Source organism: Haliotis rufescens, unplaced genomic scaffold, assembly GCF_023055435.1.
Source record: "Haliotis rufescens isolate VD_foot unplaced genomic scaffold, xgHalRufe1.0.p SCAF_9, whole genome shotgun sequence".
Lineage (NCBI taxonomy): Eukaryota > Metazoa > Mollusca > Gastropoda > Lepetellida > Haliotidae > Haliotis > Haliotis rufescens.
In genome coordinates this window covers 21,518,791-21,538,565 of record NW_025964383.1, presented here as the reverse complement: position 1 = coordinate 21,538,565, position 19,775 = coordinate 21,518,791, and the positions used below count along the sequence as shown (strand labels likewise).

The window sequence follows — 19,775 nt, the reverse complement described above, 5'->3', positions numbered from 1 at the left end:
GTTAAACCCAGCTCACTCACTCACTCTCTCTTTAAACTATGACATCACTGCATTGTAGCCTACTGTCATGATGTCATAGCACTGTATGATGTCATCGATGGATGTTGCTGCATGTTAGAAATTGTGGGATATACAAAAATGAACATGTTTTTGAACATTTGTTAAAAAATAGCACACTAGTATTAAAACAATAAATAATCATGGATGATCTTAGAAATGTTAAGTAATCTGAATACAGATGACCAGACATCCTTAAGCAGAGCTCCAGATAAGCTTTTGGTGTTGTGGGTATTTTACCCATGCATTTTAAAATCATTGGGTATCAGTAATTCTATCTGCGTATTCAAATTTCTGTTACCCACTAGTTTTTACACATGTGGGTATTTAAGTTAAATATTTAGAAACACTATTCATCTAGTCTCTGCAAACTGGTGTTGTGTGGGTTCGAGAGCTTTACAGGACTCAAAAATACCACGATACTTCCACAAGATAGTGTAATGGCAAATGATCATGATGTAACTGTCATCGTGGAGTTTGGCAAGGTTGACTGAATGCCCGTTTATAATTTCAAAATAAGTTGCTGATTTGCTAATCGAATACGCAGGGTTACTTCACAATATTTTGATGATACGCACAAGTTTTATTTTTGTAGTGTATTTGTAATGTTCGTTGCGTATTTGATACGCTTGGATTATATTTTACTGCATATTTCTGCATTTCTGATGCGTATTTCACGCAGATACGCAGCTTATCTGGAGCTCTGCTTAAGAGTTAAAAAAAATTGAAATATCATAACTTGTGATATTGACAATCCCCTGTTGAGATGCCAGGTTTGATGTCTTTTCCAGCAACCAGTATTTTATTGCAAGGCGACTAATGGGATCAGGTGGTCAGATTTGCTGACTTGGTTGATGCATGTCATCGTATCCCAATTGTGTCCAGACTCGATTTACAGACCACCGTCATATAGCTGGAATATTGCTGAGTGCGGCGTTGAACAACAAACAAACAAACAAACAAAGACTCGGATGATTGTTTGTCATCATACTCCGCAGTGGGATTGCTTCTAATATCCATCAATAATTTGTCTTGTCCAGACTGTGATTTACTTTTTTACAGTTCTCTGTCATACTGCTTAAATGCTGTAAATCTTGAAATTAATCTGAGAGTTAATTAAATACGAAAAAGGCGAGTGGACTTTGCTTGGATTAATTAAATTTTACATTTATGTCTTGGAAATGACTGTTGATAAGACGACCTCACTGCACACTTGGAATAGCAATTACATGTTGATGTTTTCTATCTGCAGAATCCTGATAACGTCCCTGGCAGTGTTGGGAGTTCCCTTCCTGCCCGCCAGCAACCTGTTTTTCCGTGTGGGCTTCGTGATTGCAGAGAGGATCCTGTACCTGTCCTGTGCTGGCTTCTGTATGTTGGTGGTGCTCGGGGCAAGGCAGATCTGTCTTCATCTACACACTACTGCCAAACAGGTAACCTTCTCATACACACTGCAGTTTGTGAGAGGGACTTTGACAACTGCTTTATAGATATGATCAGTTACAACAAATAGCCTCTGTGGTCTAGTGATAGAACGTCCGCCCGGAGAACGGAAGGTCCGGGGTTTGATCCCCGGCCGCGTCAGTCGGCTCGGCGTCAGTATACTGTGTCTGAGTGGGGTATTCATGTTAAATTGCGGCATGGTATCTCAGTGGGCTAGCACTATAAATCGGCATCAGTCTGGACAAGTACAAGCAGCCACACACACACACACGTGCATGCACGTCGCTATAGAAGTGCAATAATCTTGGATGCGACGTTAAACCCAATTTCACCTCACCTCACCTTACAACAAATAGCGAGGTCGAAGCCCTGCGAGGATTCTGTGTTATGATGCTCATGATGTCAATCACTGGATTGTCTGGTCCAGACTTGATTATTTACAGACCGCCGTCATATAGCTGGAATATTGCTGAGTGCGGCGTTAAACAACAAACAAACAAACAACAGAGGAAGGTTGGTGGTTCGATCATTCCAAAAGTGTTAAAAGATGGTCCTTGTTGTAACCCTTGTTGTTGGTGCTTGGCCAGTAAACAAGGACTGGTCGTCAAGGAGTCAGTATACTGTGTCGGTTGGCTTCCACAATAAAGTGAAGATCTGGGTTAGAATAAGTCTTGAGAAACCCATGCTTGCTGTAAAAGAGGACTATGCTTGTCGTAAGAGGCGACTACTGGGATTGGGTGGTTAAGCTCGCTGACTTGGTTGATGCAGGCGTGGTGGGGGAGCCTAGTGTTTAAAGTGTTCGCTCGTCACGCCCAAGGCCCGGGTTCGATTCCCCTCACGGGTACAATGTGTGAAGCCCATTTCTGGTGCCCCCTCGCCGTGATATTGCTGGAATATTCCACAAAGCAGCATAAAACAGACTCAATTACTCCTATCCCAATTGTGTGTATCAATGCCCCCCACCGTGATATTGCTGGAATATTCCACAAAGCAGCATAAAACATACTCAATTACTCCTATCCCAATTGTGTGTATCAATGCCCATGATGTCCATCACTGGATTGTCTGGTCCAAACTCAATTATTTAAAGACCACCGTCATATAGCTGGAATATTGCTGAGCGCAGCATTCAACAACAAACACAATAAAACCAGCATTTCCCTGACTACCATAGTACAAGCAGAGGCACACGCACATGCATGCACGTCACTATATGTGCAATAATCTTGAACGTGACACGACGTTAAACCCCATTTTACCTCACTTCAAAGGAACTGACTACATTGAGGGTCTATGAGTGTCCTGGATGATATTGTGTCATTGTTCCCAATGACCCGTGAAGATTCCGGGGTAGAATAGGTTTTCAGCAACCCATGGTTGCCGTAAAAGGTGACTATGCTTGTCATAAAAGGCGACTAACGGGATCGGGTGGTCAGGCTTGCTGATTTGGTTGATGCATGTCATCGATCCCAATTGCGTGGATTGATGCTCATGATATTAATCACTGGATTGTCTGGTTCAGACTCGATTATTTACAGACTGCGGCGTTAAACAACAAACCAAACCAAACCAAAATCCTAATGGTGTTGGTAGATGCTCATACTTTGACAAAGACTGCCTATGTGGTCTAGTGGTAGAGCGTCCGTCCGCCCGGAGTGCGGAAGGTCCGGGGTTCAGTCCCCAGCCATGTCATACCAAGATGGTTAAAAGATGGTACTTGTTGTTACCCTGTCTATTGCTCGGCATTAAGGAGTGAAAACAAGGACTGGTCGGCTCGGAGTCAGTATTCTGTGTCTGAGTGGGGTATTCATGTTAAACTGCGGCATGGTATCTCAGTGAGCTAGCACTATAAATCGGCATCTGTCTGGACTAGAACAAGTAGCCACACACACAGACTTGCACCCACGTCGCTGTAGAAGTGCAATAAACTTGGACGCGACATTAAACCCCATTTCACCTCATGCTTTGACGGGCAGAAAAAAAGGACTCACGTGTCTCAAAACACAACCCCAACCAGTGCGCCCAATCACAATGTAATATCAAAATGGTGACATTTAATTGATCTTTTGTTTTTGCATCGTCTAAATCAGAATACACGTAGTGCTTCTCTTCCTTGTCTCATCCATACATGTGTGAAGTGAAGATGTGAGTTATCTCCCCTGGTCAGGTACTTCTGTCCGCGTCGGCCTTAGGTCCATGTTAACCCAAGCCCTGCTTGGATGCACTGTTACACGTCAGAAGCCCAGTCACTGGTTTGCCTGGTCCAGACTCCATCAATACAGGCATTCACTTGTCTTGCCATGCTTACGTCTTATTTTTTTTTAAATTTTGTGCTACAGCTTGTGTCTGCTGGGTTTTGCATCCTCATCGCCGTGTTCATCCTTCGCTCCATGCAGGTAGGCCTGGCTAATACATTCGGCATTCACTGACAGTCTGACAATTCAAAACTCTCGCACCTGCTTTTAATGTGTTAGCTCGTCAAGCAGAAGATCTGGGTTCGATTCCAAATATGGTTTGAATGTTTGAAGCCCATTATTGGTGTTCCCCTGTCATGATATTGCTGGAATAAATGCAGCCTAAGATCCTGCAGGCTATGCTCGCTAGCTCGCTCACTCACTCACTCACTCACTCACTCACTCACTCACTCACTCACTCACCCACTGAACCACCCAATCAATCAATCAATCAATCAATCAATCAATCAATCAATCAATCAATCACCGACCCACCCAAGAATTTTATTTGTTTTTATTTATTTAAAACAAAATATTAATGGCGTTTGTGTTCATTAAATGTTGATGGACATGGGTGACGTGAAGCATGAGTGTTTGAATGGATTGTGTAAATGGTGTTGAGAAGGAAACACACAGGGATTCCAGACTAACTGCCCTTAGCATGCTGCTTAGCAGTATTGGGAATAAATAATGATTACTGTATTCGACGTAATAAGCGCCCCGCTCTAATAAGCACCCATGGCGATATTTTCTAATATATTGGCTGGTGAACAATCCCAATCAGCACCCCTTCCAATTAATTAATGTACACAAGACTTATTTATTTGTGTTTCATACGCACTCGTGTGTTATATCACCCTTAATTATGGGCAATTAAATCCTTGAAAAATATATCTGTCATATGTAAACATTTCAGGCTGTTAGCATAAACCACGAAATTTACGATCTTTCAACTCAAAATAATATTCTAATAAGCGCCCCCTATTACTAATTTTGAGAGCTCCCTGGGTGCTTATTATGTTGAATTACGGTATGTTCAAAATTGGGATTTTTTAAAAGGTTTTATTTTCAAACTTCAGAGGTTTATTTAATTTGTATTTAAATATTGCATTCAGTGCAATGATGTAAAACTATTCAACAAAGCACGAAACCATCTTCCTCTCTTTTGGTTCCGTGAAGTCGGCTTAGAGCTACATAAATGAAAGTTAATAAGGCCTTATTCAATAACACTGTGCCAGCAATCAGTCATTCCATGTAGCTCGTGTGGAACTCTATGATACTTTGTTTCAGAGAAGCAATGAGTGGAGGGAGGAGATCACCTTGTTTTCATCAGGAGTCCGAGTTTGCCCATTAAATGCCAAGGTCAGTCTCACCGTCCCTCTTTGTTTGACTGATGTCACATCTTCCTGAGGCAAGGGAGTTAAAAGACTGTTTAAAGACTTGCCGAACTCGGCTGGAATTTCTGGGCTCGAGTTAAGCGCCACCAGTGACTATTAGGAGTTATGTCCCTTCTATGTCCAACCTATTGACCAGTCACATTGCACCTCTCATATCACTTGCAATTGCTTCAAAGAAAATGGTGGCGCCCAATGAAGACAATCTGATCAATAATCCAAATCTATAAAGTAATGATGAGGGACATGCTTAGCGAAATGCATCAAATCTTGATTAATTACATGAAAAACTTGGAAAAATATCTGTTGATGTCGATGTGGATTTCGTGACGAGACTTTGATTGAACTATGCACAGACGCTATAATTCCATAATTCTAGTCTAGTTTGGCAAGGGTGGAAACAGGACTTTCATAGTCAACTCCCTTATCTTGGTCACTACAGTGTCCTTGAAATAACTCTTGGAAGTTAAAAGTTTAAAGCTAAAAATTTAAGGGTTCACTTTATTTATCCCACTTTGTTTTATGTGACGCACAAATGTGTGTCCAGTCCTCACAAATGTAGAGAATAGACACAGAAAACAAAATACTGCATCACAAGAGACGCACAATAACATTTATTGTACCTACAACGCATCAAGAGCAGTTATGGGTGTCTGTTATTTCATCCATCAATCATGAAAAATGATTCATTCCAGGCTATAAAGTAATTACCTAAACGTACAGTACACTACACCATTTCATTACTTTACAGGACCCATAAGGCCCGCAAGGACCCTTACAATTAATTATGGAGGTCCCCTGCACCCCCACTTTTCTAAGTGAAGGTGGGGCGGTCGGGTAGCCTAGTGGTTAAAGCGTTCGCTCGTAACGCCGAAGACCCGGGTTCGATTCCCGACATGGGTACAATGTGTGAAGCCCATTTCTGGTGTCCCCCGCCGTGATGTTGCTGGAATATTGCTAAAAGCGGCGTAAAACCATACTCACTCACTCACTCACTCACTCTAAGTGAAGGTAAAACTCTGTTATCTCCTGCCAAAACATGCACAAAGTGAACCAGTTCTATATGTATTAAGCCATCTTGATTACAGGTCCACTACAACATAGCAAAGCTCCAGGCGGACAACAACAATATAGACTTTGCTATAGACAAGTACAGACTGGCTATCAGGTAAGTGTGACAGTGGGGGCAATCGATGTCTAGTTCCAGCGGTTGTTGACCTTAAAGAACAGTTATAGATAACTGAGGCTTCATTGTCACTGTTTACAAACTTAAAATGTAGGAAAAAGAATTTGGGTGATTAAATGGCCTCTCACCCAGTATTTTGAATTTTAAACATTTATTGACTTAAATTAATTATTGTCATATAGGGCCAATCAAATTGAGAATTCCTCGGCAGTCGTAGGAGTTATAAACTTTTTTATTGACTTGTGTTGATATATTTTATATCATAGGACACTAATGACCACCCATTGAAGTCCCCCTGTAGGTTAAACACCCAGTGTGATATGTTTCATATCATAGGACACTAATGATCACCCATTGAAGTCCTCCTGTAGGTTAAACACCCAGTGTGATATATTTCATATCATAGGACACTAATGACCACCCATTGAAGTCCCCCTGTAGTTTAAACACCAAGTGTGATATATTTCATATCATAGGACACTAATGATCACCCATTGAAGTCCCCCTGTAGGTTAAACACCCAGTGTGATATATTTCATATCATAGGACACTAATGACCACCCATTGAAGTCCCCCTGTAGGTTAAACACCCAGTGTGATATATTTCATATCATAGGACACTAATGACCACCCATTGAAGTCCCCCTGTAGGTTAAACACCCAGTGTGATATATTTCATATCATAGGACACTAATGACCACCCATTGAAGTCCTCCTGTAGGTTAAACACCCAGTGTGATATATTTCATATCATAGGACACTAATGACCACCCATTGAAGTCCCCCTGTAGTTTAAACACCAAGTGTGATATATTTCATATCATAGGACACTAATGATCACCCATTGAAGTCCCCCTGTAGGTTAAACACCCAGTGTGATATATTTCATATCATAGGACACTAATGACCACCCATTGAAGTCCCCCTGTAGGTTAAACACCCAGTGTGATATATTTCATATCATAGGACACTAATGACCACCCATTGAAGTCCCCCTGTAGGTTAAACACCCAGTGTGATATATTTCATATCATAGGACACTAATGATCACCCATTGAAGTCCTCCTGTAGGTTAAACACCCAGTGTGATATATTTCATATCATAGGACACTAATGACCACCCATTGAAGTCCCCCTGTAGTTTAAACACCAAGTGTGATATATTTCATATCATAGGACACTAATGATCACCCATTGAAGTCCCCCTGTAGGTTAAACACCCAGTGTGATATATTTCATATCATAGGACACTAATGACCACCCATTGAAGTCCCCCTGTAGGTTAAACACCCAGTGTGATATATTTCATATCATAGGACACTAATGACCACCCATTGAAGTCCCCCTGTAGGTTAAACACCCAGTGTGATATATTTCATATCATAGGACACTAATGACCACCCATTGAAGTCCTCCTGTAGGTTAAACACCCAGTGTGATATATTTCATATCATAGGACACTAATGACCACCCATTGAAGTCCCCCTGTAGTTTAAACACCAAGTGTGATATATTTCATATCATAGGACACTAATGATCACCCATTGAAGTCCCCCTGTAGGTTAAACACCCAGTGTGATATATTTCATATCATAGGACACTAATGACCACCCATTGAAGTCCCCCTGTAGGTTAAACACCCAGTGTGATATATTTCATATCATAGGACACTAATGACCACCCATTGAAGTCCCCCTGTAGGTTAAACACCCAGTGTGATATATTTCATATCATAGGACACTAATGACCACCCATTGAAGTCCTCCTGTAGGTTAAACACCCAGTGTGATATATTTCATATCATAGGACACTAATGACCACCCATTGAAGTCCTCCTGTAGGTTAAACACCCAGTGTGATATATTTTATATCAAAGGACACTAATGACCACCCATTGAAGTCCCCCTGTAGGTTAAACACCCAGTGTGATATATTTCATATCATAGGACACCAATGATCACCCATTGAAGTCCTCCTGTAGGTTGAACCCCCAGTGTGATATATTTCATATCATAGGACACTAATGACCACCCATTGAAGTCCTCCTGTAGGTTAAACACCCAGTGTGATATATTTCATATCATAGGACACTAATGACCACCCATTGAAGTCCTCCTGTAGGTTAAACACCCAGTGTGATATATTTTATATCAAAGGACACTAATGATCACCCATTGAAGTCACCCTGTTTTCCTGTAGGTTGAACCCCCAGTGTGATATATTTTATATCAAAGGACACTAATGATCACCCATTGAAGTCACCCTGTTTTCCTGTAGGTTGAACCCCCAGTACGACCAAGCCATGAACAACCTCGCCAACATCCTGAAGGAGAATGGGGGAGTGCTGGAGGCAGAGCAGCTGTTGGAGAGGGCGGTCGGCATCAGGTACTACATCAACTCCATGGTCTAGTAGTAGATAGAGTGTCTGCCTAGAGAGGGCGGTCGGCATCAGGTACTACCCCAACTCCATGGTCTAGTAGATAGAGTATATGCCTGGAGAGTAGGGCTGGGACAGTTGCTCAATCCCTTCTGTGTCATGCCAATAGACGTTAAAAGATACATGTTGTTACCCTGCCTGGCACTCAGCATTAAGGGACTAAAACAAGGACAGGTTGGCACAGAGGCAGTATACTGGCAGTGGTGTCTCCATGGTAAACTATGGCATGGTATCTCAGTTGGTTAGCACCATAAAACCAGACAAGTACAAGCAGACACAACCAAACACACACGGTCACGACCTTCTCTGTGGTCCTGTGGTAGAGTGTCCGCCTGGAGAGTGGAAGGTCGGGGGTTCGATCCCCGGCTGTGTCATACCAAAGAACATTTAAAGATGGTACTTGTTGCTACCTTCCTGAGTTGGGTTTTGATGTTAAACTGCAGCAAGATATCTCAGTTGGCTAGCACTATAAAATTGCCATTAGTCTAGACTAGTACAAGCAGCCACACATACACATGCATGCACTTTGCTATGTAAGTGCAATAATCTTGGACACAGCGTTATTTCACCTCAACCGCCTCTGTGGTCTAGTGGTAGAGCGTCCACCCGGAGAGAGGAAGGACCGGGGTTCGATCCCCGGCCGTGTCATACCAAAAGACGTTAAAAGATGGTACTTGTTGTTACCCTGTCTGGCGCTCGGCATTAAGGGGCTAAAACAAGGACTGGTCGGCTCGGAGTCAGTATACTGTATATGAGTGGGGTATTCATGTTAAACTGCGGCATGGTATCTCAGTGGGCTAGCACTATAAATCGGCATCAGTCCGTTCTAGTACAAGCAGCCACACACACACACACACACGTGCATGCACGTCGCTATATAAGTGCAATAATCTTGGACGCGACGTTTAAACCCAATTTCACCTCACCTCACCTCACCTCACACACGGACATATATACACATACGTGTGCATGCAACATCGCGGTGTAAGAAACAATTACTCTTGAACACGATGTTTAACCCAATTTCGCCTGAACCCAAAGGTGATAAAAGCCTCGTACCTGCAAGACTGTTACTTTCTACATTAAGCTGTAATGCCCGAACATGACTGAAATAGCAGCCCTAAAACCAACACTCACCGACTCCCTCCTGACTCTACAGGGCCGAATTTGCAGCAGCGTGGATGAACCTTGGTATTGTGCAGGCTGAACTGAAGAAGAACGAGTCGGCAGAGGCCAGCTACCTGGAAGCCATCCGACACCGGCGGAAGTACCCCGACTGCTACTACAACCTGGGCAACCTGGTGAGTCAATGGCTACCAGGGCTGGACAGTGGTCAAATAGCAAACCAATCTCATTAAAATCAGATTTTAGTTCTCGCTGCCGCTAAACAAAGATCTGAGGACATACCATTACGGGTTACGTCAGACCGACCTTTCGCAAACTCTGACCGACCAATGGAATTACTGACAAGAAGTCGACATTAGCTAAACAGAAGGCAGCTTTCTTGTGCTTTACAGCACTAATTTCAAATTGGCGACTACGCCTCAAAACATATTTTGACAAATTCTTGCTTAAAAATTTGAAACCTAGAATGGCTAATATACGGTCTAGATTGTATAGATTCAGTCGTTAAGCCCATAACTATCGTTCGGAATACCCTGTTTTAACGTTTTCGAGGCTGCATGATTAGAAATCACATTCCGACTGTCACTTTCATGATCTGGTAAGCGACGCTCTGATTGGTCGGATGAAAGGTCGTTCTGACGTGATCCCTAATGGGATGTCTACAGGTCTTTGTTTAGCGGTAGCGAGAACTAAGATCTGATTTTAATGATATTGATAGCCTTTCTAGCATCCTTAAAGACCACATATTGTTATATATATCCATTCTATTTGGCATCCGTATGATACAGCGACAGGGTAATGATATAACGGTAAGACAATGAGCATGTCTGTTCGTGGGTTATGATTCGTTATAGCATAGTCTCTTTTAATGCTTGACTTGTTTCTCAGGATTTCGATCATTTCTTGAAGCTTCCTCATTTTCCAAAGTTTGTACGGAATTTTTTTTTCATTTTTGCCTGTAAAACGTTTCATGTCTTCAGATGTATGGCAGTCGTACTGCTAAGGTCACAATGAGACCCTGGTCTTTAAGTTCATTCTAAGAACTAGAAGTGTCTTCTTTCTCAACAACATGATTTAAGGCGTTGTGTATGATAAGTGTGCTCCTGCACTCCCTGTAAACAGCATGCCATTGTTTCTAGTACCTGGACATGGGGCGCCACACTGATGCCATCCGGGCATGGTTGAACGCCACCCAGCTGCGCCCCACCCACATGAATGCCTGGACCAACACCCTCATCCTGCTGGACAGTCTGGGTAAGTCATGCTAGACAGTAGGTCGTGCTGGACAGTCTGGGTAAGTCGTGCTAGACAGTTGGTCGTGCTGGACAGTCTGGGTAAGTCGTGCTAGACAGTAGGTCGTGCTGGTCAGTCTGGGTAAGTCGTGCTGGACAGTTGGTCGTGCTGGTCAGCCTTGGTAAGTCGTGCTGGTCAGTCTGGGTAAGTCGTGCTGGACAGACTAGGACCTGGACCAACACCCTCATCCTGCTGGACAGTCTGGGTAAGTCGTGCTTGTCAATTTGGGTAAGTCGTGCTAGACAGTAGGTCGTGCTGGTCAGCCTTGGTAAGTCGTGCTGGTCAGTCTGGGTAAGTCGTGCTGGACAGTCTGGGTAAGTCGTGCTGGACAGTCTGGGTAGGTCGTGCTGGACAGTCTGGGTAGGTCGTGCTGGTCAGTCTAGGTAAGTCGTACTGGTCAGTCTGGGTAATTCGTGCTGGACAGTCTGGGTAAGTCGTACTTACCTCATTCCCCCATCAGTCGCCCAGTTACCCAGGAAGAGGTTAACCCACATGATGAATCAGAAATGATGTTAGCTTTGTATGTCTAAGGCACCACAATTCTCTGTGCAGAGTTGTGTCCCTTGGGCACCCTAGAAACCTATGATTGTGGGCTCGAATCCTGAATACCATGCTCGCAGGTTTCACCAAAACTGTAAACATCTGAGACCTGCATCACTTCGGGCTTTCCTCCCACAGTAGGCTGACACGCCGTGATATAACTGGAATACTGTTCAAAGCGCCATTACACCAAACTCACTCACACTCACCATTATTAAACCATTGTGTCAAATATTTCCTTCATAAATTTAGCCAAAGGGTTGTTAAAATCCCATCCTTTCCACCCTTATGATAACATGGACAGGCTCCTGTGACCACCTTACAGACTTGTAAGTTCACAATAGTCCAACAAGTTTTGCCGAGGACGTAAAAATCCAATGATGTTATCCCCCATTGACTAGGAGCATTTAAGGGCTATGATTCTGAACCAGGGCCCCAGTCCACAAAGCGATTTTAGCACTACGATTGTCATAAGTCAGTGTTAAAGAATGGGAGTTACGATCAACTAAGAGCTAAGATCACTTTGTGGAACGGGGCCCAGGGCCCACTTGCACAAAGTGATCTTAGCGCTATGACTATTGTAAGCCTATGTTAAAGTATGGGAGTTACGATCATCTTAGCGCTAAGATCGCTTTGTGCAAGTGGGCCCTGGTCTCAATGCTTCAATATTGCTACAAACTCAAACTGCAAAAAATCTTTCAGAAAATATAAACAAAGTCATCATTTTTGTCTCATTTAAGCAAGACTAACCACAAACTCTGAGGACAAACGAAATAAGGTTTACCCTAGTCGTTTGGACTTGTCTTGACAAAAAGACAATTTCTTCCACTGAGAGTGTGCCATGTTTGTTTCCCTTGCTTGCAGGCAAGTATGAGAACGCCATTGTTGTTGGCAAGGAAGCGATGAAGGTGATGAAGAACGAGCCCCAGCTGATGTTCAACATGGCCAACATCTACGGCAAGATGGAGAAGTACCGGGAGAGTGAGGAACTCTTCCTCGCCGCCATCAAGATCGACAAACACAACGCCAAGTTCTACCTGAATCTAGGTAGGTGTTATTGATTCCTCTAGTTCGGATATCGTCATCTGGATCCTACACAATCAAAGTCAAGACGAGATCTGAATTAGAAAACAACATTCAAATTTTGCTGTATCCTGGGAACTGAATTTTATACTGATCTCAGTGAAGTCTTCCATGCAAATAACTTGTCCAGATTCAGCAGTCACGGTTATTGAGTAATGTTCCTTCATTCATGTTGGTTCCATCCTCCCTAGGCAAGGGAGTTAACTGACAAGGAAAGTCCAGTTTCGACCCTTGCCAAACTAGACTGGAATTTTTAGATATATTTTGGCTGGATAAACAAGTCTATGCATAGTCAAATGAAAATCGCGTATCCGGTTTGTAAAATGCTGTGCATATTTTGGTCAATTGCAGGATTTGCAAAACATGTGTCCTGCCAACTCAGCATCAACAGATATTTCCAAATCTTTTCATGTTTTTAATCAAGGTGCTCATGTGATTTAATTACCCGTTTTATAACAATATAGATTTTGATAATCGATATGATCGTCTTGACTGGGCACCGCCATTTTCTTTAAAGCAAGTGATATGAGAGTTGGAATCTGATTGGTCAATAGGAGAGGCTCAGAAGTGTCATAACTCATGATAGCCACTGGTGGCGCCATGATTGAGAACAGAAATTCCAGCCAAGTCCGGCAAGGGTGGAAACTAGACTTTTACAGTCAGTTAACTCCCTTGCCTTGGTTATCTGACTCAGTGACTTAGTTGATTGAGTGTAGTCGAACCCCACCTAAATAAAAATAAGCACTTTATTGTTTGTTAAAACTTTATTGAAATCTGTCGAAAACTTTAAAGAAAACAAAAAGGATTTGATGTATTTATTGCCTGTAACTAGAGTTATCTCCCTTCCACTAACAGTCTAATGCACTCAAATTTGTGGCGGACTGAAAGGAAATGTATTTAATATTTAGTTTGGATTGCCTTGGATTTTGGTTAGGAGCCTTTAGAAGTCCTTATTTGGTGAGGGAGCCTTAAAAAGTCCTTATTTGGTGAGGGAGCCTTAAAAAGGCCTTATTAGGTGAGGGAGCCTTAAAAAGGTATTGGGGCGGTCGGGTAGCCTAGTGGTTAAAGTGTTTGCTCGTCACGCCGAAGACCCGGGTTCGAATCCTGACATGGGTACAATGTGTGAAGCCCATTTCTAATGTCACCCGCCATGATATTGCTGGAATATTGCTAAAAGCGGCGTAAAACCAAACTCACTCACTCGCTCACTAAAAGGTATTATTTGGTGAGGGAGCCTTAAAAAGGTATTATTTGGTGAGGGAGCCTTAAAAAGGTATTATTTGGTGAGGGAGCCTGGAAAAGACCTTATTTGGTGAGGGAGCCTGGAAAAGACCCTTTTTGGAGAGGGAGCCTTAAAAAGGCCTTATTTGGTGAGAGAGCCTTAAAAGGCTGATTTGGTTACGGAGCCTTAAAAAGGCGTTATTTGGTTATGGAGCCTTAAAAAGGCATTATTTTGGTGAGTATTCCGAAATTATGACATGTCTTCCCTAATGTTACACACTACCTCTATATACAGGTGTGTTATATCATCGGTAGGAGAAGAACGAGTGAGCCCTAAAAAGGCCTCTATTTGGTGACTGAAATTCTGTATGAAGCCTGTTTGACAATACCAAAATTTAAAATATTCTAAGGATGTTCATAGTTACGTCTTCTCTAATGTTACACGCGACCTCCATTTGGATTGCAGGTGTGTTATATCATCGGTGGGGGAAGAACGAGCCGGCCGAGGCGGCGTACATCCAGGCCCAGAGCCTAGCACCTCAGGACCCATCCATCAATGAGAACCTGCAGATGCTTCATCGAAAAATGGGGAAACTCAAGTAAACTTTCATGAGTGAAGAAGTGTTTGGGGTACAGGTAGAATTGCAGATCATGATCAAATTTTGTGATTCAACTTATCATTACGCATGACACAAACTAGAATTATTTTGTGAAAATATATTTTTAGATTAGTCATCTTTGCAGAGTTTTGGGGTTGGGTTTGAAATTTTGTAAGAATCCTCACTCAATCTCTGCATTTGATGTCAATTCTTTCCTCTTGCCGCGGCTTGATACTTGCTGCTCAAGTTTTCGTTTATCATGTTTATTTCAGTTGTTTATTGCTGAAAAATCAAATATATGTATACATAAATTTGTGTTTATGAATATGTTTATAGTTTGCACTGAGGTTTTCGCTTTTAAAGAAAAATCAATATTATAGATTTTGTTGCGTTTTGTTTTGTCAGTGATGACAAAAAATGTCAGACATAATCATGATTATCATTTTATGTAATAGTTTATTTTATGTATTTTATGTTGAACATGCTGAACTTCAAAACTTTTATTCAGATATTTTAGTACTCCTATTTTTAATGGTCATTTAAATGAATGGAAGAGTTTGACACAACTATTTGTATCTAGTACTGAAATTCCAACTATGTCATTTCAAACTGCCCAGGGATTTTGATCAGTAGAACTTTCCTTGCTATAAGATCAGGCCAGTTTTATGAAACACATATATTATATTAAGTGCCCTGGGTGCTTAGAAGATTAAGAAAGGGGTGTGCTTATTTAAACAATAGGTTCTTTTTTTTCTTACATCAAGTGAGGGATAGAGAATAGGTTCAAATGTCAATGAATCTATAAACTTCTGACATCTAGTGTTTACACATTATGGTAATATTCTTGTCGTGGTATAAATGTTGGAACTCAAGTTCCGAGTGTACCATATCCTCCCTTGTACACAGGTGTAATAATGTGTGTAACACACAAGAAAATGTGCCCTATCATGTCATCTTCCAATAGAATAATAATGGAACGATTACTGTAAATCTTGAAATAAATGCGTCTCCAAATTAATACCACTGCCGACCCCTCGCCAAAAATGTGACTCAAAATCAATGCCACTCCCCCAACCCCATCCCCAGTGGAATGATACACATCCTTACCTTAATCTAATCAAACAGCAAATAGCACTAATTAGCACTGAGTAAAGCACTTCCGTAATAACAATAAACAGTGTTTTCCTAACAACAAGTTCAAAGGCAATAAAATAATTGAACCAACAGCAGTTCACTGATTGGAGTGGTCAATGGTGCCTAGTTTGACACCAGTGGAAGATACATATCCTTACCTTAATCCAATCAAACAGAAAATAGCACTTATTAGCACTGAGTAAAGCACTTCCGTAATAACAATAAACAGTGTTTTCCTAACAACAAATTCTGTTGATTGGAAGTTCAAAGGGAATAAAATAATTGAACCAACAGCAGTTCGCTGATTGGGTGGTCAGTGGTACCTAGTTTGACACAAGTGGGTAGAACTCTTGACCCCAGCAGTGATAACTCACCAGATGTCTATTGTGTAATTCCTATTCTTTGAATGATATTGTTATATACTTGTTACAACTGCTGCTCAATAAACCCTGTTTGTGTTTATTTTCAAGTTGGTATTTCCGCAATCTAAAGTGTGCAGTCTTATTGTTGATAGTCATTTTGGAGACATAAGTGTTTCTTTAATGCCAACAAAGACCACTTGCATTAATTTCAAGATATTCGGTATGTGACCGTCCTAACTGTGTCCAGAACGCTTATAACGTGTACTCTTCAAGAAGAAGGTGACAGGGCACTTAATATGTCGATTACGGTACTTGTTTGAGTTTTTTCTAAACCCTTGTGCCAAGATGCAGGAGGCAACAGCATAACAGAAAACTGATAATCAATTTTAAAACAAAATTCAAATGGCGCCTTGGTAAAAAACAAAACATTAAGAATGTTAGTGTTCCTTTCACTAATGAATAACTCTAGCTGTACATACCAATATATGAACTAATGATGTAGTTAGTGGTAAGTCAACACAACAATGGTGCTATTGTTAGGTGTGCATACAAACATCAATGTTTGTGTCACTCTTAGATTCTCTATTTAGGATAATTAGAGCAGCATGATGAGTTAATTAATCTGACTGACACATGAAAACACAGCCCTTCTCATCTTAAATGAAGTAAAGTGTTTGTTTTAGATATTTAACCTGCTACTGTTAGAGACCAACCATTTTATATTCGGGGGTGTAGGGGTGGGCCTGGGATTTTTTTGTTCCTGAACATACTGGTAAAATTGAATTTTGACTCAAGTTATACTTAAGAAAATACTGTCCTGGAAAAATGTTATGTGAGAAAAGAATAATTGTCTTGAGACAATGCCCATCTAAAGATATATTCTGTTTCTGACAGCTTCCCTGCACCCCTCCCCCTACATATTAAATGGTCCTTCCCTCAGGAAATGGAGTTGGTATTCAGTCTGTCAGTATATCATTGACAACAATTGTTGTTTTTGACCCCTGATAATAATACAAGACATATTTACAGGGAGCCAAATTGTTTATGGTTTCGAAAAGTACATAATCTTTTTCGTGATGTAGATACCTGACAATTAGCATGAAAGTAAGTCGAATTTCCCTGTTACCAAAGTTCAGTTATTTTTTTAACTTTGTATTATTTAGAGTTAGAAAAGTACATAATCTTTCACATGATGTAGATACTGACAATTAGCATGAAAGTAAGTCAAATTTGCCTGTTACCAAAGTTCAGTTATATTTTTTTATATCTTTGTATGATTTAGAGTTTAGAAATGTACATACCGTATTCGACGTAATAAGCGCCCAGGGCGCTTTCAAAATTAGAAATAGGGGGCTCTTATTAGAATATTATTTGGGTGAAAAAAACTGAGTTGAAAGATAAATATCGTTATTTATGCTGAAATATTTATGTACGACAGATATATTTTTCCATAATTTAATTGCCCATAATTAAGGGTGCATATAACACATGAGTGCGTATTATTCGCGAATAAATAAGTCTTGTGTACATTGATCAATCGAAAGGGGTGCTAATTGGGATTGTTCAGTAGCCAATATCTTAGCAAATGTCACCTTGGGCGCTTATTAGAGGCGGGCGCTTATTACGTCGAATACAGTAATCATTTACGTGATGTTTGAACCTGACCATTTAGTTATGTCAGGTATATTGATTCTATAAACATTGTCACAGCATTCGTCAGCAAACACTGAAAATGATTTGCATACTGTATGTCAACGGGTATTGGCTGATCTAGGTCAAACTGTTAACATATATTGTTAACCGTTGTCCTGCAAAATACTTTCAAACAATGTTCATCTAGGGTGTTGGTCAACCTCCTTGACTGTTGGCCTGCAAAATACTTTCAAACAATGTTCATCTAGGGTGTTGGTCAACCTCCTTGACCGTTGTCCTGCAAAATACTTTCAAACAATGTACATCTAGGGTGTTGGTCAACCTCCTATTCTATGACTTGGATTTTACAGTGATGAAAATTAACCAAGAACCAGAACAGTGATACCATATGGCAAAATACCCCAAATGTTTGAAATTCTACAAACCTGGACACCATTAACACCAGCAAAGCCAGTCCGGGCTAACGGGCAAGTGCTAATTTCCATCCCCCGATTTTGGCCGTAAAACTCAGCCTTTACCCTGTAATATACTACGCAAGAGAAGTTAAGCACCACCCAATTCTTTCACAAATGTAGTTAATCTGTCATGCCATTCTTTCATTGATTGTTTCATATTCCTGTAGTTCATCTGTCAAGTCTGCCATGTCTGTCATGTCTGCCATGTCTGCCATGACAGATGAACTATAGTAATATGAATGGTCGAGGTGGTGCTTAACTTCTTTTCTGAAATATATATGTAGGACTCAGATCCATGGTAGGACTCTGATCTGTGACGGATTCTCAGATCTATGGCCGATTCCACAAATAGGGCAGATATTGGCACGTACTTAAATGAAACATCACTGCAAACATGACGTCATGTTACAATTAGGATCTGCCATGGATCTGAGAACCTGCCACGGATTAGAGTCCTGCTTCAGATCTCTGTCCTACATATATTTTACATTTTCATGAATTTGCATACATAATTAGTCAAATATTTCCACACAAACAACAGTACTTTGTATGTTTCTTATCAACATGATAAGTTCATCCATACACCATCGTGTTGAGAAGAGTGGTTTTGTCACCATAAATACTATGCCAAATACAACCCTGGACAAAAAACATATTAGTATTGTCTCACTTTCAGCTTTATTCATACACCACTGTATAAATTTTTCAGAAAATAATATTTTTTTCGTACACCTATTTAATGCAAATCCAAGTGAAGGGGACTTTTTACATCAGGAGTACGTGTTGACAAATAAGGTTCCTGACTTTGATGACATGTATTTGCTTTTATCAAAATGTGAATAATTTACTGATCTCAAATGTATTGTTGTGTTTTGATGTCGTAAGTTTATACTACCCAACGAGATAATTCATCTATGTTACTTTTAGTGAAATATATATATATATATATATATATCAATTATATTTTACAATATCCTGGAAGAAGAAATATTTATTTAACATTTTATGTTGATATTTGTCCAAGATAAAGGAAGCTGGTAATTATTATCACCTAATTTACTTATGATGATTATTATTAGATATGTTTTTAACCATTGACCATAATTACCACGGTGCATATGACATGTATAATACTTTGTGTAATTCCACAGTGACAAATAGACCTCTTAGACACGTTTAGGCCATTTGTTTTCAATTACTTGGTGTAAGCAAAGTTTTCCAAACTGTTTGGCTAAAAGAAATAGATTAAAAAAATATTTTTTTCTCGGAATCAGTTTTTTTGTAGAGTATCATTATCACAGTTCAAAGGGTTATTTTTTTCCACGTTTGTAGTACTTTGATCTTTTTTCCATTACAGAATATTTATATCTATTACAGCTTGTTTCAGTGTAGTCTTCTGTTAGTTCACAGATGCGTTCAAATTCTGCACTTACGCTATGCCTCATTCCTGCCATGGGAATGAATGGCTCTTTATTGTGTTAGCTATGTTTTCTGACCCCCCGACCCTATTTTAGGTAACATTTTTTCCCCACTACCCAATATTGTTGATAAAAAATTTG

The 19,775-nt window shown here is 40.6% G+C and overlaps 1 protein-coding gene across 1 annotated transcript in view; it reads left to right on the top strand.

Annotated features, from left to right (window-relative positions):
• Window positions 1–16,144, top strand: part of LOC124144712 (protein O-mannosyl-transferase TMTC4-like) — a 36,047-nt gene extending 19,903 nt beyond the window's left edge. Inside the window, exons 9-17 of the mRNA XM_046514251.2 lie at window positions 1,310–1,490; window positions 3,840–3,896; window positions 5,025–5,096; window positions 6,217–6,296; window positions 8,592–8,699; window positions 9,911–10,052; window positions 11,016–11,130; window positions 12,574–12,756; window positions 14,480–16,144. Of these exons, the coding sequence (XP_046370207.2) occupies window positions 1,310–1,490; window positions 3,840–3,896; window positions 5,025–5,096; window positions 6,217–6,296; window positions 8,592–8,699; window positions 9,911–10,052; window positions 11,016–11,130; window positions 12,574–12,756; window positions 14,480–14,616 (1,075 nt within the window). The 3' untranslated portion in view covers window positions 14,617–16,144. The remainder of the gene's footprint in view (window positions 1–1,309; window positions 1,491–3,839; window positions 3,897–5,024; window positions 5,097–6,216; window positions 6,297–8,591; window positions 8,700–9,910; window positions 10,053–11,015; window positions 11,131–12,573; window positions 12,757–14,479) is intronic.
• Window positions 16,145–19,775: the final 3,631 nt, after the last annotated feature.